Source organism: Phaeodactylum tricornutum, chromosome 21, assembly GCF_000150955.2.
Source record: "Phaeodactylum tricornutum CCAP 1055/1 chromosome 21, whole genome shotgun sequence".
Lineage (NCBI taxonomy): Eukaryota > Bacillariophyta > Bacillariophyceae > Surirellales > Neidiaceae > Phaeodactylum > Phaeodactylum tricornutum.
Window position 1 is genome coordinate 230,247 of NC_011689.1, and position 24,875 is coordinate 255,121.

General features: G+C 48.0%; 10 protein-coding genes across 10 annotated transcripts; 6 read left to right on the forward strand and 4 right to left on the reverse strand.

The window, feature by feature from the left end:
• Positions 1 to 920: 920 nt before the first annotated feature.
• PHATRDRAFT_49209 (predicted protein) lies at positions 921 to 2,718 on the forward strand. The gene is made up of 2 exons (XM_002183798.1): positions 921 to 1,059; positions 1,091 to 2,718. Exons 1-2 carry the CDS (start codon positions 951 to 953, stop codon positions 2,560 to 2,562), a joined length of 1,581 nt encoding a protein of 526 aa, XP_002183834.1. The 5' UTR covers positions 921 to 950; the 3' UTR covers positions 2,563 to 2,718.
• A 307-nt stretch (positions 2,719 to 3,025) lies between these two features.
• Positions 3,026 to 5,170, forward strand: PHATRDRAFT_49210 (predicted protein; the record flags this gene model as incomplete). The annotated part of the gene is made up of 1 exon (XM_002183799.1): positions 3,026 to 5,170. One exon carries the CDS (start codon positions 3,026 to 3,028, stop codon positions 5,168 to 5,170), a length of 2,145 nt encoding a protein of 714 aa, XP_002183835.1.
• Positions 5,171 to 6,083: 913 nt separating this feature from the next.
• Positions 6,084 to 7,958, forward strand: PHATRDRAFT_49211 (predicted protein). Its single transcript, XM_002183800.1, has 3 exons — positions 6,084 to 6,927; positions 7,001 to 7,048; positions 7,125 to 7,958. The coding sequence occupies exons 1-3, from the start codon at positions 6,688 to 6,690 to the stop codon at positions 7,782 to 7,784; spliced, it is 948 nt and encodes a 315-aa protein (XP_002183836.1). The 5' UTR covers positions 6,084 to 6,687; the 3' UTR covers positions 7,785 to 7,958.
• A 1,294-nt stretch (positions 7,959 to 9,252) lies between these two features.
• Positions 9,253 to 9,999, forward strand: PHATRDRAFT_39868 (predicted protein; the record flags this gene model as incomplete). The annotated part of the gene is made up of 1 exon (XM_002183801.1): positions 9,253 to 9,999. The coding sequence occupies one exon, from the start codon at positions 9,253 to 9,255 to the stop codon at positions 9,997 to 9,999; it is 747 nt and encodes a 248-aa protein (XP_002183837.1).
• A 99-nt stretch (positions 10,000 to 10,098) lies between these two features.
• PHATRDRAFT_39869 (predicted protein) lies at positions 10,099 to 10,659 on the reverse strand (the record flags this gene model as incomplete). Its single annotated transcript, XM_002183917.1, has 1 exon — positions 10,099 to 10,659. The coding sequence occupies one exon, from the start codon at positions 10,657 to 10,659 to the stop codon at positions 10,099 to 10,101; it is 561 nt and encodes a 186-aa protein (XP_002183953.1).
• Positions 10,660 to 11,854: 1,195 nt separating this feature from the next.
• PHATRDRAFT_49212 (predicted protein) lies at positions 11,855 to 13,997 on the forward strand. The gene has a single exon (XM_002183802.1). The coding sequence runs from the start codon at positions 12,147 to 12,149 to the stop codon at positions 13,830 to 13,832; it is 1,686 nt and encodes a 561-aa protein (XP_002183838.1). The 5' UTR covers positions 11,855 to 12,146; the 3' UTR covers positions 13,833 to 13,997.
• A 98-nt stretch (positions 13,998 to 14,095) lies between these two features.
• On the reverse strand, positions 14,096 to 15,092 carry PHATRDRAFT_49213 (predicted protein; the record flags this gene model as incomplete). Its single annotated transcript, XM_002183918.1, has 1 exon — positions 14,096 to 15,092. Exon 1 carries the CDS (start codon positions 14,867 to 14,869, stop codon positions 14,096 to 14,098), a length of 774 nt encoding a protein of 257 aa, XP_002183954.1. The 5' UTR covers positions 14,870 to 15,092.
• Positions 15,093 to 15,610: 518 nt separating this feature from the next.
• On the forward strand, positions 15,611 to 17,282 carry PHATRDRAFT_49214 (predicted protein; the record flags this gene model as incomplete). The annotated part of the gene is made up of 1 exon (XM_002183803.1): positions 15,611 to 17,282. One exon carries the CDS (start codon positions 15,611 to 15,613, stop codon positions 17,198 to 17,200), a length of 1,590 nt encoding a protein of 529 aa, XP_002183839.1. The 3' UTR covers positions 17,201 to 17,282.
• Positions 17,283 to 17,378: 96 nt separating this feature from the next.
• PHATRDRAFT_49215 (predicted protein) lies at positions 17,379 to 19,496 on the reverse strand (the record flags this gene model as incomplete). The annotated part of the gene is made up of 2 exons (XM_002183919.2): positions 17,532 to 19,496; positions 17,379 to 17,442 (listed from the first exon to the last, which is right to left on the reverse strand). The coding sequence occupies exons 1-2, from the start codon at positions 19,214 to 19,216 to the stop codon at positions 17,379 to 17,381; spliced, it is 1,749 nt and encodes a 582-aa protein (XP_002183955.1). The 5' UTR covers positions 19,217 to 19,496.
• Positions 19,497 to 21,657: 2,161 nt separating this feature from the next.
• On the reverse strand, positions 21,658 to 23,742 carry PHATRDRAFT_49216 (predicted protein; the record flags this gene model as incomplete). Its single annotated transcript, XM_002183920.1, has 1 exon — positions 21,658 to 23,742. One exon carries the CDS (start codon positions 23,740 to 23,742, stop codon positions 21,658 to 21,660), a length of 2,085 nt encoding a protein of 694 aa, XP_002183956.1.
• Positions 23,743 to 24,875: the final 1,133 nt, after the last annotated feature.

A 24,875-nucleotide genomic window follows, 5' to 3' on the forward strand; every position in this document is an offset into this window, starting at 1 on the left:
TATTAGTGAGTGAGAAGCCTAAAGCCATTGAAACTTGTTGATCCTAAAGGAAATTCGGGAAAAGGCTTCTTGAGACCATGAAATGGTTTCACAGTCAAATTACATTAGTCGCGCGAGTAGCAACAGACTAGCCAGCTTAAAGTCAATGGATTCTGAAGGGGAGTTTGGGGAAGTGTTTTGTTGGACTTTGCCAGTGAATTGGTTTCTAACTAATGAAATCTTGATGAGGAATCCTGAAACCACTGAAACTTGTTGATCCTTTGTGAATTCAAAATGTTTTGCGCAACGAAAAGCTTCGGAGTATTTTAAAACATTCAATTTTGATCTGACAACGCTCCACGCGATTTTGAGACATATGCCTGATCCGTTAGGACGGTAAAGAAAAATTACCGCTTTACATTGAATTTGGGAAAGCGTTTGCTTACAGTCAAATGAGTGGCTCGGAAGTACGTTCTGTGCAATACTAATTCCTGCGTGTTCTCTATTACTTATTCCGCAATATTCTTGCCTAGTAGAATGGTGAACAGCAAATTATTTTCTTTCTGTGCCTTCGCCTTTATGACCTGACCTTCGTTCTATTGGCCCATGGATTGAGCTTTTGCCCCCCCATCCTCTGGTTTTCTACATGTTCTTTGTCCAATACCAATGCTTACGTGAAAGTACTTTGAAAAACAATGCAAAATATTTTCCTGAAGAAAACCATTGGGTCTTTGAGGACCTTTTGGGCTCAGACTACTTAGGAAGAAATTCAAATCACACAAAAACATATGCCGCGTAAAACTAAGCCCAACGGAGCTAACGGAAGGGCAGTTCTTATCCCAACCTGTTTCTTAGGCATGTTCGCATCAAGGGTCATGCAGGCTCATTGTGTTTGCGTTTGTTCTGACCAACTCACCATCCCATAAATTGCTCATTTTTTTCTGCGTTCGAGCTTCGCTGGTATCCGAACCATGACTTCCAAATTTCTATTCTCCGTTCTCGCGCTTAACCATGCGTTTGCTTCGGCAAGTCCTGATTTTCTTATGATCGGAAACTCATACTACTTTACGAAACAATTTGGTGAATCAACTCAAATCACTTCTTCGGGAAGGGCTTTCTGATAACCGTGTGGCATCTAGTTTAACTGCCAGCGGAGGTAAGGCGCTGACACAACATCTTCAGGATGCCCAGGGCGCTAACGGCAATGACAAAGATCTGCGTCAGTGGCTTTACCTTGATCCGAAGCCCTTCGAGTGGGTCATTCTACAGGAGCAAAGTCAAACCCCAGGCTTTTATGGATACAGTAGCTTCACGACAAGTTTAAACGCCGCGGTTGGCCTGAACGAAATGATTTCCGACGTTGGCGCCAAAACTGTATTTTATCAAACTTGGGGACGTCGTGACGGTGACAGCCGCAATGCCTGGCTCTTCCCAGATTTCTCTACCATGCAGGACCGTCTTGATGAAGGATATGGTCGCTACAAAGCGGCGACGAAAAACTCCAAATTGGCACCGGTAGGCCCAGCGTTCCGTATCATATACGATACTTTGATTGAAGCGGAGATAGACCCTTTGAAATCAGAAAGTGCCTTTCACTCTTTGTACAGCTCAGATGGCAGTCACCCTTCTGTCACTGGATCCTACCTTGCCGCTTGCGTCTTGTACTCCACCATGACTGGCAAGGATCCACAAGGACTGAGTTACCGGCCTAGTGGCGTGTCAGAGGCCCAACAGGCTATGCTCCAGAATGTTGCAGCTCACACTGTGCGAGATGCGCCGTTGGTGAAGGCACTGATTGCTCCTACCGTCTTTGCACCACCAGACAATGAAGTAACTGACGCTCCTACTAATTCGCCAGTGAAAACTAGTGGTCCTTCACAGGCTCCGGTCAAAACCAGCACTCCTACTCAGACGCCCGTGGAGACTGACGCTCCTACTCTAGCCCCCGTGAAAACAGACGATCCAAGTCACTCTCCAGTTCGCCAGCCGCAACCAGTGCCCGTAGCAGGACCGTCTTGGGACAAACGATGCGATCAAATGGTATCTGATAGTGACTTTGAGTCCGGCCTCGAAAGCTGGACTGCTCAAGGTGCTGGTAAGATCGAAAGTGTGTCTCCTGGCTACAAATCTGACAAAGCCTTAGCTTCAACGGGAAGACTCCGTTATTGGAATGGTATTGGCCTCGGCATTTCGCGCCGAAACTACAATGGATGCGTGGAGGCGGGATCCAAGTGGGAAGTGAGTCTGCAAGTCCGTCTGGTCAATCCTGAAACCGGCAAAGGTGTTTCCTGTGATCGCAATCCCACAAGATTTACACCAGCGGACAAAAGAGGCTCCGGTTTTTGCCCCGCGGTGACCCTTTACCTACGTGATGGATCCTGGCGACTAGGCAAGTTTACACTGCGTGACTATACCTCTAGCTGGAATCCCAGCGAGTTCAACGAGCTACGATCTGTATTTGAATTTCCGGCAGGCTCTTCTCAATGGAACGCTGATATTCGGAATTTTATCATAAAGATCGATCAGGCAGACTACGACCTCGAGATGATTGTCGACGACTTTTCGATGAAACGTATCGGCTAAAAAGGAGCCGCAACTCTTCTTTTCCATTCATTGTCGTGTATGGAAAACAGCCATGTACAAGTAAAATCATCGCATCTTTCAAGGAATAGTGCTATTGTGTCTCAAACCGTTTTGACTAATTGCTCAATAGTGCCTTTTTCATTACCGTCCAAGAAATCCGTCAAGTCTAGTGTTAGGATCGCGCCCTCCTGCAATTAATTGTCCGGTATACAGGAGCAATCGGTAGTCATAATCTGCTACCACGTAACAGTAAAAGGATCCACAGTCCAAGATGTTTCATAATCAAGCGAGGACATCAGGACAGACGACCAAATGTCCCACACCCTCGCACTCCATACACTTCCTTTGTTTTTCTCATCCCGGCAAGTCCATAACGGTTCGTTTCGTTCTTTGTTGGACGTAAATACGGAGACAACAGTGATTTTCTATTCTCACGAGAAGTGATTGCACTACTTTTTTAATCATGGGAAAGCAGAAGCGCAATAAACGGCGTTCGAACAACAAAGACCACGCGAAGCAGGGCGCTCCGGCTGACGCCACCAACCCTAACGGCACAACGGGCCCAGCCATTGTGCAACGAATTCGACATGCCGACGCGCGGACCCGCCACGCTGCCCTGTGTGCTTTACTGCACACATGCAATTTTGCCAGTGGTGCAAAATGTTTTCACCGTTCTGTGCTGCAAGCAGTCCGTGATTCGATCATGGACGTGGACCTGGAATGTGCACTGGCGGCCGTAGCGATATTGACCACTACTTTGCAACAAGAAGACTCCTCGTCCAAGATGGATCCTACCGTCTCTGCTGGATGGCTTGTTTTGCTGCACGGCCGATTACAGTCCTGTGCGACAGAGGTAGATCAAAAGGATCCCAAGATGTCATTGCCATGGTTGAATTTGGCGTCGTGTTGTTTACAGTGCGCCTGTGTCCTGGTGGAAACCAACAGTTTGGCCTTGGAACGCCTTGTTCCCGAATCTGGCTTGCGGACATCCGAATTGCGGGACGCCTTCTGGCCGAATGTAAGTTCATGGTTATCTCAAGCTCTGCAGCAGGCCGCGGGAGAGGAGGCCAGCGTCGGTACGACTGAAGTTTCGAGGGTTCATTCAGAACACTGGGAAACAATTGCTATTTGGGCTGCTCGCATCTTTCATTCATGCTGGGACGACGAAGAAGCTGATGGCTCTCTGATACAGTCCTGGTATCGCGACCAACGTCAAGACGCCCAAGCAACGTTTCAAGTTTTACATAGAGCGGCAATCTCGCGGACGCATAGTATACCCGTCCCTTGTCGCCTGCATGCAGTGGGAGCTCTCTTATCCGTTGGCAAGAACCCAATTACACTGTCTTCTGGGACGTCTTTTTCCGCGCGGCAAGAGGATGTGAAGTTTGCCAAAGAGGATACGTGGGAGCCCATGTTACTCGACGCATGTATGGGTGTACTCAGAGAGTCCCTACAATGGCACGAAAGTACCGCTTCTCAACTCGTGCAAAAGCTCGCTTATGCGCACGAAGCCTGGAAGGCTCAAGCACAAGATGCCGAACTGGAAAAATCCATCATTTCGTTGCAGCGTCGCAAAAATGAGCCCGCCCGACAGATTGCCCGTAGATTGCAGCAGCAACCGGACAACGTTGACGATAGTGAGCAATGCGAAAAGGGCCGGGGCAAGCTTCCAGTTGACCGGCAAGACAAAGAAACAGTCTACTACGAAGCGGAAGCAACATGGAACCAGCATATCCGAGGACTACAACTAGCCTTAGAAATTACTGCTAACCTCACTAGTGATGCCGGCGCCGCGAGTTATTGTCACGAAGACACGGTTATGACGGAAGATGAGTCATCCGCTACCTCGTTGGACTACCAACTGACGACTTCCCTTTTGCGGCACGACGTACCAATGCAACTGTGGAGACTTCTACGACCGTTGACAGACTACACATTGCAAGTAGATTCCGCTTCCCTGGCGCTCGTAGCTGAAACATGTGGTGACTTGCAATCCAAAGCCGCTCTATGTTTGGGACACGTGTTGGCCAATATTCCATCCTGGGCGCCTCCTGATTCCCTATGGACTGATTTGCAAACTGCCGTTAAACGCACGACAGCGATGGAAGGTCGGCAAGGATTGTGTGCATGTATGGTTGTCTACTTGCGATCACGTGGATATCCTTCGTTGCAAACTTTGCAGCCTTCTGATTTACAGTTTCTACGATCTCTCATTCTTGGTCACGACTACACGCCCTCTGATACTGTTCCACGTGATGCTGTTTGTATGATGGGACTGCTGTTATGCAGCCATCAAACTCACTCGGCCGAGGTGAATGAAGTGTTTGCTCGGACTTTGTTAGAAACAAATGTAAATTCGGGGACTTCAGCCATATTGCTGGCAGAAATTCTGAACACATTTATGGATGTTTATGGCACGGATGCTCATCCAGCGGTCTTTGACAATTTGAATGTCTTGGGTTTTTTTCAAAAATCGATTCCGGCATTGAAGCAAAAGATCTCCATTGCTTCCAGTTGTAGTGCTACTAGACCGGAAGACTTGGAAGTCTGGAAAGAGGCGGCCACAAATGCAGCCCGGTTTGTGCAGTACAAAAAAGGATATGCTTAGGCGGTGATGTCCAGTTTTAGGATCAAGTGTACTGCATTCTCCGCCAATATTTACTGCATTCATGAAAAAATGTAAAGAAGCAAATGAACAAATGACGAGATAGTCAAATTTCGGATCTCTTGCTCATGAATTGAAGCGAGAATTTGAGCGGATCTCTTCGTGTTCCTTCTACTCCGCAAAAAACCTTCAGCCTTTCTCACCTTAGGCACATGGGAACACATTTTCCATAAGCAAGCATAAACTAATGGCTCAAGCATAATTTTGGATATGCAACGGAGTGCTGTTAGTAGTCGTTTCATTCCATTCTCTACAACAAAAGCTTTTGTTTGTTCAAGAATCAATGTGAAAGTACAATAACCCGACTTTACAGTGCATGATTACAGAGCAAGTAACAAGAGGATGAAATTCGCCACGAGGGTGATCAGACCCTGCCAAATCCACTAATGTAAATGGGTGCTTCACCCCTTCACGTGCCAATTTTGCTAACCTCTAAATACATCTTGTTTCTCGTAAGCAAAATTTGTATGGAAAATTAGATCATGAGGCTACAACTCAAGGGCATCAAATCAGGCTAGGATTGTTGTTATCACTGTCCAATTCATCTTCAAGCAAAATCTCGACGACAGCATTCTCAGTAACTTGAAAACTTGCTGATTGCAATATAGCTCTGACCTTGAAGTTTATTGCTGCTGTACCAGGAAGGTTCAACTGGTTTCCACTTGGACGTCACACTTATATTGTGGCAGCTGCTTGACTGTGAATGATTTGCATTGCTGTAATGAATCCATTCATTGGCAGTATTTTGTGATAGGACTTGCTTTCTTCGATACTAGCTAGCCCATTTACGAATCTTCAAAACTATGCAGTTTACTAAAACTCGTGATATATTTGTCAAGGGACGAATTATTTTTAAGTCGTTTTTCTTATATAGAAGACCACCTGTTTAGTGGATGTGACAGGTCTGAGCACCCATTTAGTGAATTTCCTATAAATATTTTGATTCCTTGGACTTGATTTTAGGAGGCCACAAAAAGCCGCATATTTGGCGGCATAAAACGACAGAGCATGACCGCCCATCTGTATTCCGGTTCTGTCGACCACAGAATGCGTTATTTTTGACTGCGACATCATAGATTGCTTCACAATCACTTTCACAGCCAATATTACCCACTGATCGAGAGCATTCTTGAGATTCCTTATATTTTGACATTTCCACACGACCTTGGTTTCACAAGAATGTTCGCATGCGGAACTGACTGTGACTGTGAGATGAAAGAAACGAATCATGAGCGTCAAGAATATGCGAACAGTAATCTGGACTTGACATTCGAACTTGTTCTCCGGCTGCTTGACATCACCAAGAAAACAGACTTTGCGCTTCCGAAGTTACGAGTCGGTTTGCAGCCCTCCTACTGCTATGAGATATGAGAACCCATATCCCTTACTCTCCCTCCTTTTTCCATCATAAAATCTCTTGACAGCCAAATCAAATCAAATCGAACACAACAAATATAGCCATGATGGAAGACATGAAGAAAGAACGTCACAGTATGTGGTTTGGAGTTGCTGCTTTCAGCACTATTGCTCTGGTGGCCATGACCACAGATATTCCAGACGGCCAAGACCTCGGAGACCAGACGAAAGAACTTAAATGGAGTGTGAGCGCCGCCAGTGTCGTCGTTGGTCTCTCTGCCCTCGCTTGGTTTGCTCATTTTACGAAGGACAGATTCGCTGGGACTCCGGTGGAAGGCGGCCTTGTAAGTTTGTTTGATTTCGGATAGTCTGGTTGTGATCTTTTCGCGGCACCTACTAATCTCACTTTAATTCCAGGCATTGATTGCACTTGGCTTCTGGGCTGCGTGCCTACCCACAATCATGGTACGTTCTCAGGTACTGTTTTTGTATTCACATCATACAGAGAGTAGTATCCTCACAAGTGTTGGCCACATTTTAGAAACCTGGACACCAAATTGCCATCAACAGATTTGGCGGCATTCAGAACCCCAACTTGTACTTCTTTTCTTGGGGAGCCTTTTTAGCAACTCTCGCCGTCTTTGTTGGCTTCATGAAGGACGTGTACAAGCTCGGAATGCCCAATAAAGACACGAATTTTAGTACAGGTAGATGGGCTACGCTCATGGCCACAAGCTTTGTCTTAATGGCTTCTTCTAGCCGACTTTGGAAAAACAGCATTAAAGACGTCTGCGATGACGACGACGACCTGGACATTTGCAAGCGCACAAAGTTAGCGGTATCTATTGGAACTATCAGTGGCTTTATCAGCCTTGTTTGGATGGTCGTTGGCCCCAAGATGCCCAAATTTATCGACAACATATTGAGCGTGTTCATCCTTGCTATGTGGTGCTTCGGAGTGGCCTACATAACTTTCGATGAGGGTCCGGGGACCGAAATTGGCAACATATTCTTCAGCACATGGGGCAGCTTTGCCATCTCCGCCTTACTTTGTTCTGACGGAGTACATTCGCTCTTGGGCATGTATACGAATGAGGAAAATACAGAGGAAGGTGAAAGTAACAAACCTGCAGAGGACAAACCGGTTGTGGAACAGGCGAATGCTCCTTTGGATGAAGAGAATCAAGTGGTCACTGAGTAAAAAAATATTTTACTGTCAAGCAGTGTTGATGTTTGCATGATATTTGTCAAGGAAGCGCTGATCGCGTCCAAGGTGTGTTCCCGTCGTATTCACCGAGGCTGGAATTTCCCTTGTAGTTATCGGTAATCGTAGTGGTTATTAAAAATAAGAAAAAGAAACATATCTCAAATGTTTAAAGTGCGTGTGCATTGTTTCTCAACCGTTGATTGGTAGTGAAAAATTCCAGCCATTCATTGACTTTCTCATCGTCAACACCAAAACAATTCCCCCAAAGTTTTGGTATCGACGACACAAAAGTTCGCTGCATGCAATCATTCTCTGAACCCAGCCTTATACTAGGCGGTAGCGTGAGACTTCGGGCATGCAAAGCTACAGACTGGTCAGGCAATGGAGTTGCCGACCCATAACGCAAGTCGCCTGCTAGCCAAGAGCCGCTCCCGCATTGACTTAACAGGGCCCGGATCATATGCCGTGCACCCTGGTCAGTTTCTACCAGCAACAGCTGATACCGGCAATCCAGCGTCGCATCGTTTATAGGCCTCCACCGGAGACGACATAGTCGGTGATCGGAATCTAAAAATTTTGTACTAGAATCTCGGTAGGGTAACATGTTTACCGACCACCCCTTGTTGATCACTGACGAATGTGAGGTATTTTCATTGTCATCATGCCGAGTTCGTTTGCGTCGCAACAAGCCAATTACTTCCATCCATCCATCATCCACATATGTAGAAGCACTTTGCAACTGCTTCGCTGTTTTGTCGCGATCCAGAACGCAAAGGTACGTTTTTCGAACTTGCTTCCACTGAGACTGAATGCGGGAGGCGGCTTTGCTTGTTTTCCCGAAAATTATGATCCCCGTACAAGGCTGATCGATTCGGTGCAACGGAATTAAAAAATTACTCAGGGACCCTCCTCCAAGTTTCTCAGACTTAAGAAAAGTGAGCAAGCACTTTATATCCGAACCGTTCTGATTTGGAACCGCGTGCCAACCTGCCGGTTTGTGAACCGCAAGTAAGTGGTTGCTTTCGTATAAAATCGAGGGCGGCTCCAGCACGGACGGTCTTACATCATGGCTTGCTCGTTTCGACCTTCCAAATGAAACAGAGCGAACCCTTTGAAATTGGCTTGACCGGATTTGACGTTCAAAGGACAAAAGGGATGGTAGCATAGAGGGCAATGAGTTCGTGCTTGTGCTCTAGATCAATGAGTGAGCTGACAAGAGATTTCAAAGAAAAGCTTGCCAGAAAAAGACGGAACGTCAGTTTGCTGTGATTTCACAGTCCAAAGGACGTTTTGACTTGGACAGTAGTAGGACAAAACACACAAATCAAGTGCCGATGTCTAATCTACAAAAACGATGTGGGGTTGGGGATGGAACGAAGAAACCGTGGCTCACAATTCATCACCTTGATCCATTTTTGCTTTTTCACATTCACCGTCTACCATGAGCATATTTATAGTTAGAATGGATTGGATCAAGTTTCTGTTTCTATTGATGGCTTCGGGCTGGAAAAGGGGGAACTCTTGGAGATTGACATCACAGTCGTCTAATTTGAGCAAGATCCGTCCTCGGTCAGGAACAATCACACCGGGAATTTTGCTGTACGCTACCTTACCAAAAGGCTATGAAGAGGTCGGTACACGACTAATCCAAGAAGCTGGTAGACAATGTGGAATAACAGATGACAATCGGCTGAAGGCGGAATGGAAAGCGGGACGCATAATAGTGACCGTTTACGGGGATTCCTACGTTTCGGATCCAGTCGATAGTGATGCCGACTTCGAAGAAGGCGACGACTACATCGACATTGATGACAGAGAAATGGAGCATTTAGAGGTAGCGGTAAATGCAGTTGCATCACCTCCCCCCGGTGCCGTCGATGTGACCCAGCTGACTCGCGCCATAAATGCAGCATTTGACGCCGACGAAGTGGGGTTGGCAATTGCCGAGGCGCATGAAGTGGAAGTTACAACCCCCGGCGCTTCCGACGAACTAAGCGGTATCATGTTTCAGTCTTACCGTGGATTTGATGTTATTGTACAACACATGGACAAAAATACCAAGAAGCAAAAGATTATCGAAGGACGATTGCACGAGAGGAACGACGAATTTACGGTAATCAACATCAAAGGGCGAATGAAGAACCTCAAAAATCAAGACATTATATCGGTCAAACTACCAAAAGCAAAACGAGAAAAAGGATCCCAGTGATTTGAACGAGAAAATGCCTGAGCAGAGAGCAAATGTTTCATATACCGAAAAAAATAGCGTATTCCAAAATGTAAAGTTTCGTTCGTGGTGTGATGGCGGCTAATCCGTCTTTTCCTCGGCTTTTGCTTCATCATGTTTGGGAGGAAAAAACGAGTTATACACGAATAGGATTGACAGGATAGACATTCCAATCCCAAAATTGGTCCACTTCAGTTGGTTTGCGGAAGCAGAGGCTTGGACGTACGCTGGCCGTAGCCGCTTTTCAGGATAGATAGAGCAACCGTAGGCCGGGATACAGGTTTCGATCATGTCCATCAACATGACCATTGGGAAAATGAGTGCAATATTTTCGTTCCAACCAATAATGCGCAACTGTTGCAGCAGTAAGGCGCCTCCAACTAGGGTGTAGGATTGCATATACGGAAAAAGATCGACGAATACATGCTGCTGGTAGATTTTGCATCCGTCCTCACCAATAGCGTCGTACCATGCGTTCAAACTTTCGGATGTATAGCCAAATCGGATGTCTGGCGGTGGGTTGTCCTTGCCAAGTTGCTGTGTAAGAGAGCTCATGTATTGCGTGCAAAGAATGTGGACAAGAACAGCCGCCACCATGAGCCACGGCGTGTTGGCAAATTTATCCAAGGCGGCAAGAAACATGCTGACGAGACTGACAATCAAAAAAATTTCCTGTATGGAGGTATAGATAGTATACACCAATCTCAAGGATGCATTCGCAAGCCAGAGATTGAAGAATCGGGCACAAAGTCAAACAATTGAGCAATCGACTCTTTTCATCTATCAACAGTAAGGCTAGTACCACAAGCTGGGTCTTATTTTAATTTACTGTTGTCGTTCCATATCATGCGACCCCCGGTTTTGATTTTTACCCAGAAATGAGTCTCACAGTACGTATCCTAAATTGGATAGCCTGACAGACCGCCAAATCTGTTTTTGTTAACCAAGCCACCGTTCCCTTCTTGAGCTATATTCCTCGAAACTTCCCGCGCGACTACACACTGGACCTAACACTTGCCGTACTTACCACCTGCACTCACTGTAACTTCCAGCGTAGCTGCTACGCACTGGACCTGCTATATTGAAATTGCTCCAACAATAGTTGTACTGATGGGCAGGCAACTGCAAAACGACGGAGTAGACCGTGAATTCCAACAAAGATATAGTAAGATGCAAAGTGATGACCCTCATTGAAAAGCAGTTCCAATGACGGCAGAGCGGAGCATTCTTCCAAATCGAACTGGTCTACGATATTTTGCAATCCTCGTTCCCATACGGTTCGGGTTTACATTGCGGCTCAGATATACCCAAATTGGAGAGCGAGACGATGTTGTCGATCACGGCGGCAGGGCATCTAAGCGCCGACGCAAAATTCTCGCGCCGGAAAGGTCTATGGTTTGGTTGGTTGGCCGAAAGCGGTTGATTTAGTGGAACGATGAATTGGAGCGGGAACGAGTTGACATTTAAGCAGTTGAAATTGATATAGTTATACAAATATGTATACACATTATAGGAAGGAATTTTTCAATTTCTGCTATCTATTGTAATTTGATGGGCCCGACACACGGGAGTTGCAGGCGTTGAATTCCTAGATACGTGAACGAACGTACGGGAAAAAGCGGCTTAGGCCAGCCTCGCTTCTCGTGGCGAACGCCTCGCTGAGAGATTGGGGGGCGTACGTCGCCCTTCTACCGTTGCATTTCCTCGCGGTGTACCCACATACGAGCCGGGTCGAGAGAATCACGGGGATATTATCCTACCGCCGACCCGTCTCCGCAAGCCTCTCTCTCCTCACACGCACCCCCCGCACTCCCCAAGGCCACAACAAGTAGTGTCCCCCAACACTGGCGTGTTATTTCCTTGTGGACTACGTACGAGACTTTTTCTCTCTTCCGTATCGAGGTCTCGACGATTGGATCGACGAGATTATCGCTACCGAACGTGAAAAGTGGAGAGAAAGGGGTAATTTGAGTACACGGAATCGCAGTTTCAACCACAGGTTGCTGCTAGTCTCTTTCCGTTGTTTCACCGGTACTCTGCAAGGTATGCGGCAGTGCTGAAGACGAGGTGATTATTTCTTTACAGTGAGTCATCCGCCGGAATATTTGGACAGTAATAGAATCATAAGTATGAGCAGCAACAACAGCACCGATTGGTCGCGCAAGCGCAGTCGGGGCGAGGAAAAACTAGACGAGAAGCAGGGAGACAAAGATCTCTCTTCCACGGCTCCTCGCGATCCCCATTCCCCTCCGCTTGGAGGCATTGGACCTCCTCCTCCTCCACAGGGAGGTCCTCCACCAGGAAATTCTAGAGGAGGCGGCCCCCCGCCCCCGTCTCACCAAGGATACGGAGGATACCCCCCGCCGCATATGGGTTATCCTCCTCCTTCCGGTCCGGAAGGACAGGCCCCCTATCCTCCCAGAGGCTACGAAAACGCGCCTCCTTACCCAGGCCCTGGGTATGGACAGCATCCTCCGGGATATCCTCCCTACGGAATGCCACCTTACGGCATGTACCCGCAATACCAGCATTCCATGTACGGACCCCCTCCTCCGCACCACCCCTACCCACCGCACGGACAACCCCCACAGCAACCCTACTATGGGGATCCCAACATGCCCGGCGGGGGCAACAGCAACGGACCCCATCCTCCCTCATCACGCTACGATGCACCACTGGAGGAACGGAGCGGACCGTACGGTGGCAATGCCGCTTCGGGTGGTCCCATTGCACCCCGCAGAGGAAGTGGCGTCGATCGGAAACTATCCCGGGCCTCGGCCGAGTCCTCCCGTGCCGATGACGACGGAGACACGGAAGGCGATGACGACAACATTGTCCCTGGCGCGGTGACGGCGCGTCTCAAAACCTACATCAAGCCGCGGACTCCGTCCACTCGCGAAGTTCTGGATCGCCGAGCACGCAAGAATGCACAGTCTCGAGCACGCGCGGCGAAATTGCGTTTGCGCATTGCGGAAATTGAAATGAAGCCAGAAGACGAACGCACGGAAGAAGAAATTCATTTATGGCAACAGTACGAATCAAGGAGGCAGCGGAAGAATGATCGGTCCCGCGAACGCGCACTGGAAAAGAAAGAGGAAATTGATCGCATTTTGGCCAAGCCCGATAAGAAGCGAACTAAAATCGAACGCCAATTTTTGGAAACCGCTTTGTCAGCGAAAAAACGTAAAAACGAAGGCGATCGATTGCGGCGACAGAGACTTAAGGAGCTGGGTTTGGCAACGAAAGGAACTGGAATAAAACCTGGCATTAGTGCTCGTGGCCCACTTCCGCCTCAGTACCAAGGCATGGTGAATCCGCCGCCGCACCATCATCCCATGTACGGACAGATGGGCGGTATGGGCGGACACCCGCATCACCCAATGGGAGATATTCCCATGTCACCGCTACCCAGCATGCCCCACCATCAACACCATCAGTATGCTCCCATGCAGTCGCCACACTTTGGATCGCCTACTATGATGACCCACCCGCATCACCAACCATACGGCTACCCGAGTCCGCAGCGCAGAGGCCCTCACGGAACCACCAGTCGCCATGAGGGTGGTATGCCCTACATGCCACCAGCGCAAGGCTACGACGCAAGTCCGCCTTCACGTCATCCTCCTCCGGTGCAACAGCGTCGCAATCCGGACGGCTCGATGAGTATTTCGATTGGAGGTAGAAGTGGACAGCAACAAGGAGGGCCTCCTTTTGGCGGGGAGGTCCGAGGAGATGACATATCAAATATGATGATGGACAACGACAACCGTGGTGGATATGATCGGAGTGGACCAAGAGATATCAAGGACGAGTAGGTAAAGACGCTGCGTGCGTTCTGAATGTTTCAAAAACAAGTTTGTTTTGTGAAAGAGTGACGAAGCCCTCAGGCATTGTTGAACAAAGCTTAAGGGTAGAATTTAATGTTCGAGACCATTGTGGCCTCGCAACTAGTATTTATGTAAATCTGTTTCTGCAGAGTTAGTTCGGGGTTGGCGTACGCTGTCCAGCTAGGATACAGTTATTTCTATGGTACATGGAGACTACTACAAAGCCACTTTGTCTTAGACCCGTTGCTCAGTCAAGTCAAGGAAGTATTCACACAATCGTTCGCAGATCCAAGTTGGGTTTGGTTGAAACTCAGTACTCCTCGAAAGTACAGAGCCAGGAATAGCATCAGATAGATCCAGAGAGGCAGACGGATTGACAGAACGTCGTCTAGAATTTTGTAAAGAACGGCGAAGGTGGTTGGTCTTTGAGCCTCCTTCAAATCTTGGATTTCCTTTTCCAATTGTTCCAATCTCTGGCTCATCCGACTAATTTTGTCGGGTTGCAAGGTTCGTCTCCGTCTCGGACGCATCCGCCGCTGATGAGTTTCCGATGCAAATCCAAGATTGTCATCTCCGCTGGAAAAGGAAATGGCATCACTGGACTTGTCGTCGACCTCGAAAGAACTGTTTTCCACGGTTGTAACGGTCGCAGAATCACATCGGTTTTTCGTCACGGAATGACGTTCCAACGGAGTCGAAAGCTTGTGGAACGACACCGTGGGAATATTTGTCAACAGGGGCAAGCCAACATTATCAAAATCATTCCGAACCTTAGGAACACGCCGGGATCGTTTGTCAGCTTCCTCGTCTTGGAAGAAAGATTGATCCTTCCAAAGAAAAGGAGTTTCGTCATGGAAATATGCGTCTGCATCGATTGCTTCGTTTGGAAACAAGGGGTCGCGACGTTGCCAGCGCTGTACCAGGTTCGCCATGTCCAGAGCCAACCGTTCGGCATCGTCCGCGTGTAAGGTGGATTCAACAGCCAACCGCCGTGTGATGGAGCCATCGTGATTCATGTCTTCCATGGAATTCCTTTAGTAAACCTCTAGTCTTTGCGTGGAGTGTATTTCTATTCTACGGCGGCACTGTTGCGGGTTTGTTCCTAGTGGTTTGTGAAGGATACTCAACAGTGAACGCCCAAAAACAGCACGTCAGTAAATGCTGGTAAGGAGTTGATAAACTTGCAATCCCTGTGGTGCCGCTTACGACTACCAGAAGTTATCGTCTTTCCGCGGCAGCGATTTTGAAAATACGGCTTTGTGGGGGCAGACTTGTGTCCAAAGGATCTCCGTTGCAAAGTAGTGTGTTTACACTCCGGTCGATACGTGTGTGTTGGTTGTGAGACGGACGAGAGCCGTGGTCCTCTCCTGCTCCGTGGGCGTATTCCACCATTGAATCGCGTTGGGTGTGTGAAAAAAAAAACACGCTCCTATTAGAGAGCTAGCTTGCTCTAGCTAGAGAGTGAGACACGCTCCGGCGATCCCTCTGGCGATCGCGTATGCGATTGAAAGGCCGGCACGCGCGTACGGAGCGTTTCGCCCGTCGGTTTCGTCCAACCGGACTCGCAAACGTACGCCTCGTCGTGCCTCTGTGTTCCACGTCTTTTTATCGTGTGTTGTGTGCAGTCGCAGATGCTTTTGAACTTTGATGTTTGAAGAGTTTCATATTTTTCAATTTGGTTTTGAAAAACGGCTGTCATTCCACGATGGATACGCAGGGATTTTTTACCGTACCACCGTACCAGAAATTTCGTTGCGGGGCGCAGAATGAATTGCTACGTTGCCCCGCAGAGGCTGGAGCGTGGATGTCGATCCCCCGCAGCAGTGTCGTTCCATCTATGTTCTGAAACGAGCACCGGAAGTCACCAAGTTACGTTTTGGGGTGGTAAGGCACGCAGCGCGGCCACTGCAAACGTGCACCAACTGTCCCTTGGTACCCCATTCATGGCCTCGTTTCCGTCCAAAGTTGCGCTACCACCCCCCATGTACACCATGTGCAGTCGGGAAGAATGCGACGCCCGTCAGCGTACACGGGAGGTTTCTGTCTTTGAAGCGACGGCGGAAACAGCGGCGGGGGCACCGAATCTACGGAAGATCGACCCGCGTCGTGCGGTGGCCAAGTATCGCCGATCGGCGGCAGGATTTACCGATCAAGACCGTCCACCGGCCCGGAGTCGGCGCGCCTTGATCGAAACGGTGGATTATCTTTTGTTGGATGTATTCGCCACGCAAACAACGGAAACGTTAGGGTCGAATACGGATGTGCCTCTACATTCATTAGCGCAAACGCTGCAATTCGTCGAAGATCGCATTCGCGCCGTACAAGTCGAACTGGTTTGGTCGCAGCAAAGTTCCAAACGTATACAAGTCCGATTGACTCGAGCACAGATTCTCATGCTGTATCTTACTTTGGATGACCCGGCGTATCCGCGCATATTCGGCCAAAAAGCGTTGACGACGGCGCTGGCGACTTACTGGCTCTCGCAGGATGATTTGTGTGAGCATACCGAGGAGTCGGCTACTACCCACGACGAAATGCTGGCCTTGCAGTCTCTACACGCACTGGCGGAGAATCTACAGACTGGATCATTCACAGATGGTGTCCTGTCGACGACTGTACTGGTGGCCTATCGACGACACGTTTTGCCGGGACAGCCTTTGCCCCTCTTTCAATGGACACTGAAATTGCTATCCAGCATTAGCCTGGGCCTCTGGCGAATTGCCTTGGATCAACTTGTGGACAAGAAGGCCACAGTACCGTTTCCTTTTGCGACGTTGGCTCGCTGTATCATGGCACCGTGTCTCTCCTGTATGCGGTACCAAGCGCTACAAGTGTATAACGTGTCATTCTGGGGCAAGATGGAGGGGATCCCTGGTTCTCAGCTAGCACCCCTGCTTTGCTTTTCGGAACCGCTAGAAACCAAATCTGCTTGCCATGACGTTAAAGACGGCTGTTGCAACGAGGCAAAGGCAGGTAGGGTCGTTGAAGCCTCTCGAATGGCGCTGTGCTTTGCCAAGTCGGTTGGTCTGCCCGTCGAACAGGACTCGGTACTGTTCAAGACGGCTACAGTGAAAGCGCTACCGCACAAATCCGGTGGTCGAGACGATGAGTTCGTATTTGGAACCCCCTTATACCGAATGTCGCAAGCCATCAATACTGTAGATGGTGTGCTGCCTCCGCCAATGTCTTGGATCCGGGGGATAATTCTCTCCGACTTTTCATCATCCCTTGTCGGCCGTGAGAGATTGACAAGTTGGGGAGTCGCAACAATGCCATCACTATTCACGACAGAAAGAGAGGATCTAACCACAACGACGACGCCTACCAATCTACAGGCTGCAGCTCAGAAAGGATAATCACGTTCAAGAAATTACTACGCGATACGCTGCTGAGCTGTATTGAACAAATGAGTGAATGCAGACTTACTCGTCCTCTTCAGGGGCCGTAGGTCTATAATCAGGATTTGTTGCACCGGGTTTCAAGACAGTGACTTCCGTTGCAATTGCATAACCATCCTCTTGGATCTTGGTATTCTCAGCCGACTCGTGGCTGTCGCGAAAGGATCCCTTTTTGCCATAAAAATGCTTGAAGTAGATCCAAGCTGCTATCACTAACAGGACGACCAAAATTCCTCCAATCACAGTTCCAACAATTAAGCCTATATTCAGTTCGTCGGGGCCAGCCACGCATTGATCTGCTGTATGAACAGTATTTTCTCCAACAACGCAGCACACGCGTTCCTCGTAAGAGAGGCCCTGGAGCATGTTGTTGATAAAGAGGTCACGTGGATAATCATTCACAAAGGAACAGGCCTGCTCCTCGATCTCAAAATACTCACTGGCGGTGCAATTCGTCGTGCACAGCGCCTCGTCACCAGCACTGCTGCGGCGGCGGAAGCTCTCGAGCTCGCACAATGCGAGATCAATTGTCGGGCAAACAGCAGTCGACTGCCTTACGATTCGATTAATGCTCTCCTTGCTTCCATCGGGGACCCCGAGTGCTCTGTCCGCAGCTGTCAAGGTGAAGTCGACACCAACCACACCGAGAAACAAGTTCGGAGTCACCGATCGATCATAAACGGGCACTGACACTGTAGTGCCCCAGATTTCGCCCGAAGCAAATTGATACGGCTCTACCCACGCCGCGAAGTTCTCGTTCCCGTCTCTGCCCAGTCCAATGGCCAACAAACGATAGTAGCTGGTCAACGAGTCAAATATTTCGCGCTCGTCGACGATCTTGGACCAAATACCATTGTCGCCTGTGGAGCAGGCAATCTGCTTTGGGAAGGCATGGACATTGTTGTTGTCGGAGATACTGAAGGTGAACAAGAAGACTGATCGACCTAGTCGCGCCTCCAAATTGGAAATGCCAGTGTTGACCAGGTCCAGTACATCGGCTTCCTGTACATTTTCTGGCTGCGTCATTTCACCGTCGGTTAAAAAGAGGATGGCTGTGGTACATCCCACGTGATATTCCTGATCGATGGAGTCGTTCAGGACTGCAAAGGCCGCTGTGAACGCATCCAGGAAGTTCGTTGCCCCTGCTGCCGTGAAGCTGTCGATGTGGGTTGCTAGAAGTTCCTTGTTCTTCTGCGTTGCCGTGAAGAGAAACTTGTTGTCTTGGGCAAACAGCTTCGCCTGCGACGAAAACTCAACAATGGCAACGCGGTCTCCAACTGTCAATGTTTCGATGACTTGCTTTGCAGCTTGCTTGAGAAGACTGAGACGGTTTCCGTCGGTCATACTGCCGCTGGTATCGAGAACAAGTACGACGTTCTTGGGTCCGCTACTGGCAGCAATATACCAGGGCCGGAGACGGGGATCGTATACTCCGCAAGTTTCCGACTGTCTAGCCGGGTATATCCGAAAGGCGCCATTCTGTGACCCGAAGTACATTTGTGGAGTACGCAGCCCTAGGCTGTCCCAATATGGCTTTTGCTCAGCTCGCTTCTGAACAAAGAACTCGTCTAGCTGCTGCGTGAAGCATATGGTCTCGATGACATTAGGATCGGACGGGTTGCCATCAGCAGAATCTACCAAGTTCTGATGCAAACGCGTATTCGAAATGGAATAGTCCCAGAGACCGCTGCAGGAGACTCCGTCGCCGCATTGGGCAACGTTCAAATCTTCGCCACCGGGGCATGTCTGGTTGGGGTAAAGTGATGTGCACTCGTTGTAACTGCCACGAGCACATTGTCGCAAAGAAATCTCGTTGCAGCGCTTTTGATAGAGGAGTTCAACTTGTCGGGCAAGCTCGATTGCGTCGGCTGTCATCGACGCTATTAGGGCATCAAAGTCGGCTTCGGTGGCTAAGGTGAATATAAGCCCCCACGAAAGATGTATGAGTACGGATGCAAAACCATAAGTCTTCATTGTCCTGTCTTACGATTTTCCAATCTTTTTTTGAGCCCAGAAGTTTTGTGACAACTATTGGTGAAGTCCCTCACACCTTGGACGAGGTTGCGCGACTGATGTGAAGCACTGTCGATCGTTGACGACGTGGCGGACTGATTCGGTACGCAGTATTGTTGTGCTTTGTGCACATACAGAAATTCTGACGTTTGCTCTCAGAGGTCCGCCTCGCAGTTAGTTAGATATGTTGTGAGCTCTGCTGCTCGAGGTAGCGACAAGTAGACTAGTTTTTGTTGCGTTGTCTAGACTATGGGTATCACGTCATGTCATTGCGTTTCCCATCGTGACTGAAAGTGTGTTTTGATTGGCAATCAAGAGAGAATGCAAAGGCCCCGGATACTCCTGAAGACAGATGGCTGGTTAATCCCGATTCTAATTACTAGCCGTAACATTTACACTTAACAGTAAGCAGTTTTTGTCGGCTTTCCACCTTCTTTTTCAAAGTTTATATTTTCTGTATATCTGACAGTGAATCGTACCTCTTTGGATACTTCGGCAAGCAGCGAAAAAATAACTGCCAGTGAGAGGGAAGGGGCGTGCTGTGAAAGTCTTGCTAATGTGCTGTATTTCCAGGATGACTATGAGCTACAAGAAAAATTGAAAGTTCACAGTCATCCGGGAAATACGGTATGAACTTTCTGCTTTTTGTTCATTTTGTACCTCACACCGCAAATCTCAGCCAATCACATATTCAACCTACCACGTGGATTTGTCTTCGATAGAGCTTTCCAAAGATGCGATGATCTTGGACTGCTCTACGGTTCTGCGCATCTAAACATGTTCTCACAAAAACACAAATCCCGCAGAATTTTTTTGTTTTCCGGGTCTAAGGCTGACGTCACAACAATGGTTTACACCAGTCGCTTTGCCAAAGAAAACCCTATGTCTTGGCAGATCATCCATCATGAACCACCTTGGTTGTTACACCGACTGTCAACCATGATACCTCCTACCTACTTGTTGTGGAGTCTCAGTAGCACTGCCTTTGGTGTACTGAACATGATCCTTTGCTGACAGTAAGCCGTTCCTACCCAAATTTCGTCTTGAAGTACAGAGCCCTAATGATGGGAAGGATGACTTTGAACTTCTCCGGCTATATCCGAACATTTCTGTTCACATTCATCCGGGAAGTACGGTAAATCTATCTGGCTATGATGGAGTACAGCCGACAAGATATTCATTTACAGTTAGTACTGTCTCGGATACCTATAATGTCCGGCTTCGCAAAATATGGTCAGCCGCGGCGAAATTGGGAACAAGGTCGATGGTCCTTACAAGAGATGCCCACCGTCAACTCGGGGACAATTAAAGTAACAGCTCCTGAAGATGGCACAAGAACCGTGAGCTCACTACACATAGGGGAAAACAATGTTACCACACTTCAAACGGGGAGAGCAAACGATTCGGCAATGGATGATGAGGACAACACTCTTTTAAATCGCCAGGTTTTGACAGTCAATGTGACTACCAGTTTTTTGTCTCCTTTGATGTGCACTCATTGCAAGTGCCACAAGTGCACGCTTCCAGGGACGCTTCGCTGCTGCAATTTTGATAGAGGAGTTCAACCAGGCAGGCAAACTTACTGGGGTCGGCTTTCATCAAGGATTTGAGATACTCAAAGTTGGCTCCAGTTGCTTTACAACTAGTGACAATAACGTATGATGACGGATGCAAACACAGCAATTATTATTTTCAATTTTTGACAATTTTCAATCTCCGTCGGAGCCGATAAAGTCTTTTGCCTTTTTATGAAGGTCCTCACACCTTGCATTATATTTATCGCGGTTGCTACGCAACTGAGGGATCCACTTTATTGTAACTGGCTTTGCAAGTCTACGGAGGGAGAAGAACCAGCAAAGAGCCTGTAGAGCTGAATGATTTGTGAAATTACTTGGTCTGAAATATACAAGTTATGAAAGCGCTGAAAATTTAAGACCATTTCTTCCATTACAGTGAGTGGCTTTTCACAAAAGCAAATGACGGGGGTACATAATTTGCGCAATAGCATCATTCCCCAAAAATTTGGAATTCAGGAGGGGAGCTCGAGAAGGCTTTTGGCCACAACCAATAACATCTCTATCCCTCCTTCAAAACCTTACTTTCCTCCGCAGTAATAGTAAACCATTCTTAATAGTGTAAGTTTTTCTTTTTTGATCCACCTGCCACTTCTCATGGCGATTAATAAATCATATATAGTGCACTGCGCACGTAAACCGTCTTGATTCTTAAAACATGTAATTCTCGTATACAAGTCAATGTATATTCCGTATACTTTTTTTCTTCCTGCGTCTGATAGACGTCCGCTTCGATACTCTCGGTGGGCCTGACCGACCTAAATTGTGACCCTGGAACACCCCGAGTACTCGTTTGCGGTGCCATTCCTCGATATTCCGGCTTACAGTTCACAAGTCATCGAATGGCGGCGCTGAGCCAACGGGGGAAACATAATTTGGGTTAGTTGCTGTATTGATAGGTTGCACGGGTTTGAGACGATTCCAGCTTAAATCTCTTATGTCCGTATTTCTAGCCGACCTGTGGCTATCAAAAAAGGAGCGCTTGGTGCAACGACCAACAACCCAGATCAAGCCCGCCGCCAGAAGGGAAAAACCCACTCCTACGAGAACGTAGATCAAGACTTTTAACCACTCTTTGTCTTCGTCGGTATCATCTTCTGTTTCATTACTGGTATCAACTCCATTTGTATTGCCGATATCAGCTCCAGTTGTGTTTCCGGTATCAACTCCAGTTGTATTGCTGGTATCATTTGAAGGTTCTTCGTTGTTGGCAACGGCTTTGCACTGCCCCGGCGAGGCAGCATCACTCTCTCCAACAATGCAGCATCCGCGCTCCGCGTAGGATACGTCCTGGAGATTCTTGTTCTCAACGAAGAGCTCACTTGGTCGTGCCGTGGTACGCTCACATGGTTCTTGTTTGACCACGACAAAGTCATCAGCAGTGCAACTTGACGTGCAAAGCGCGTCGTCTTTAGCGCTACCACTGCGGCGGTAACTCTCGCGCTGGCACAAAGTGAGGTTGAAGTTTGGGCACTTGGCGAACGACCTTCTCACGATACGCTGAATGCTCTCCTGGCTTCCGTTGGGGACTCCGAGCACAGTGTCTAACGCTGCGTTTGTAGTATCGACACCCACTACGCCGATCGCTACCCCTGATTGGTCGTAAACGGGAGCCGAAACTGTCGTCCCGAGAATATTGCTGAAAGCATAATTATATGGCTCTACCCATGCCGTAAAATTCCTGTTTTCGACACTGCTCATTGCGATGGCCAGCAAACGGTAGTAACTGGTGAGAGAGTCAAAGCTCTTGTCTGCATCGACAATTTTGGACCAGAAGCCGTTTTCGCCAGTGGAGCAAGCAAGTCGTTTGGGAAACTCATGAACAGAGTTGTTATCGGAGACACTGAAAGTGAACAAAAATACCGGTTGCTTTGTTCGGGCTTCCAAATTGGAAATTCCGGCAGTGACTAGGTCCAGGATTTTTGTTTCTGTTTCGCTCTTCGTTTCATTCATCACTGGCGACACTACACCGTCGGTCAAGAACAGTACTGCCGTTATACATTCGTTGTGCAGTTCTTGATCAATGGAGTCGTCCAGGACAGCGAAGGTTTTATTGAATGCGTCCAAAGTGTTCGTTCCTTCATTTAACTCAAGGTCTTCAACGTACGTTTTCAGGGCAATCTTGTTTTCTTTGGTGGCCCAGAAAAAAGTCTGTCCTTTGCTCTCGAACGGCTTCGCTTGGGAAGAGAACTGGACAATGGCAATGCGATCACCAACTGACAGTGTTTCTACGATTCGTATGGCAGCATCCTGGAGAAGTCCGAGACGATTGTAATTTCCCATACTGGAACTGGTATCAAGGACAAGCACGACGTTCTTGGGACCGCTATCGGCGGCAATTTTCCAGGCACGGACTGTCGGATCGTATTGGCCGCACTCTTCTGAATGCCTGGCCGGATAGATTCGAAAGGCTCCATTTTGGGACCCGAAATACATCTGTGGAGTTTGCAACCCAAGCTTGTCCCAGTATGGCTTCCGCTCTTCCCTTTTCTTGATAAAGAACTCGTCCAGCTGCTGGGTGAAGCAGACTGTATCAATGACGTTAGGATCGAGTGGGTTGCCGCTATTGAAATCCACCAACTTACTGTTCAAGCGTACATTTGATACGGAAAAGTCCAAGAGCCCGCTGCAGGATATGCCATCGCCACACTTTGCGACGTTATAATCTTTACCACCGGGACATGTCTGGTTGGGGGACAGCGACATGCACTCGTGGTAATTGCTACGAGCGCACCCTGTGAAAACATCTTCGCTGCAGCGGTTCTCGTAGAGAAGCGCCACTTTTCTGGCGAGTTCCAACACATCAGCCTCCAGCATGGCAATGAGAGCATTGAATTCGGCTTCGGCAGCTTCTAAGATACGCAAACTCGAGGAAAGAAGTAACGCGGAAATTGTTTGATTAAGGAGTTTCATTATTGCAATGACTCTGACTTGTTTCTGCAAACTATTGTTGAGCAGAAAAATTTGTGTGCGGCATTTTTATTTTCAAGAATTTTGATCACATTCACAGGGCGACTGAAATTCTCCCACAGACTATCTACTCTTGACTACCTGATAGTGAATCGAACACATGGTGGTGCATTTTCGAGTATCTGCCTTGACACAAATTCTGCTTCCTTAGACCTTGAAGGAAGAAAGCGCTAATTGCAAATTCTCAACCTATGAATTCTACCACCCTTGATCTCATCAGATTTCCTAACACTGTGCTTGTGAGGCAGTTTCCTACGTTTCTCATCCCAGCCCAAACCTATTCTAGGATTCTAACTCGTCAAAACGGCACTGAACTGGGAATGAGCCAAAGACTTCGGATCTCCGTCCAATGCATGCGCATTCACAGCTTTCTCTAAGTGTCAATGATGAGTTTGATGTGTTTTCGCTCCGTTGAAGCTTCGGAGCTCAATTTTTTTGGTTTTTTTTTTAAAGAAGGCTTTCTCCTTTGTTTCATAAGAACGTACAATCCAAGTTGACTATGTTTATATATATATATATAATGCATGTGAATTACTTATCAAACTTCTTAATTAAAAGAGATACCTATGTGTACACATTATTCTTGCCATACCGGCAGCGATGCTGTTCAGAATGAAAGCCGACGACGGTTGACCCGACCCTAGCCTGAGCTGAACCGCCTTCCTAATTCTATCAAGGCGACGATACTATGAATACGAAAAGAAAAAAGACTACAAAATTCCACAAATTAGGAGAAAGGCTGTGCACTGTATCGATACCAGGTACCTCGATTTTTCCCACTTCCGCGCCACCTTGCATTGATTTTTAAATGCAGCGATCATTGCCACAGAGAGAATTGCAAGTACACACTTCACAATCGGCTTTGAAATTAGTGATTTCGCCACCGATAAAGACAATCAAGCTGCAAACGTCATTGTTGATCGACGAAAAGTTATTGTTCTGCATCTCCACCGACTGTAAAAGATTGCGAACCACATACCCACCCGGTACTTCACCTGTGAGTTGGTTGTCGTTAAGTTCGTAAACTTGCAGGCGGTCATTACCAAGTTCGGGGTAGGTACTTGGGATGGTCCCCC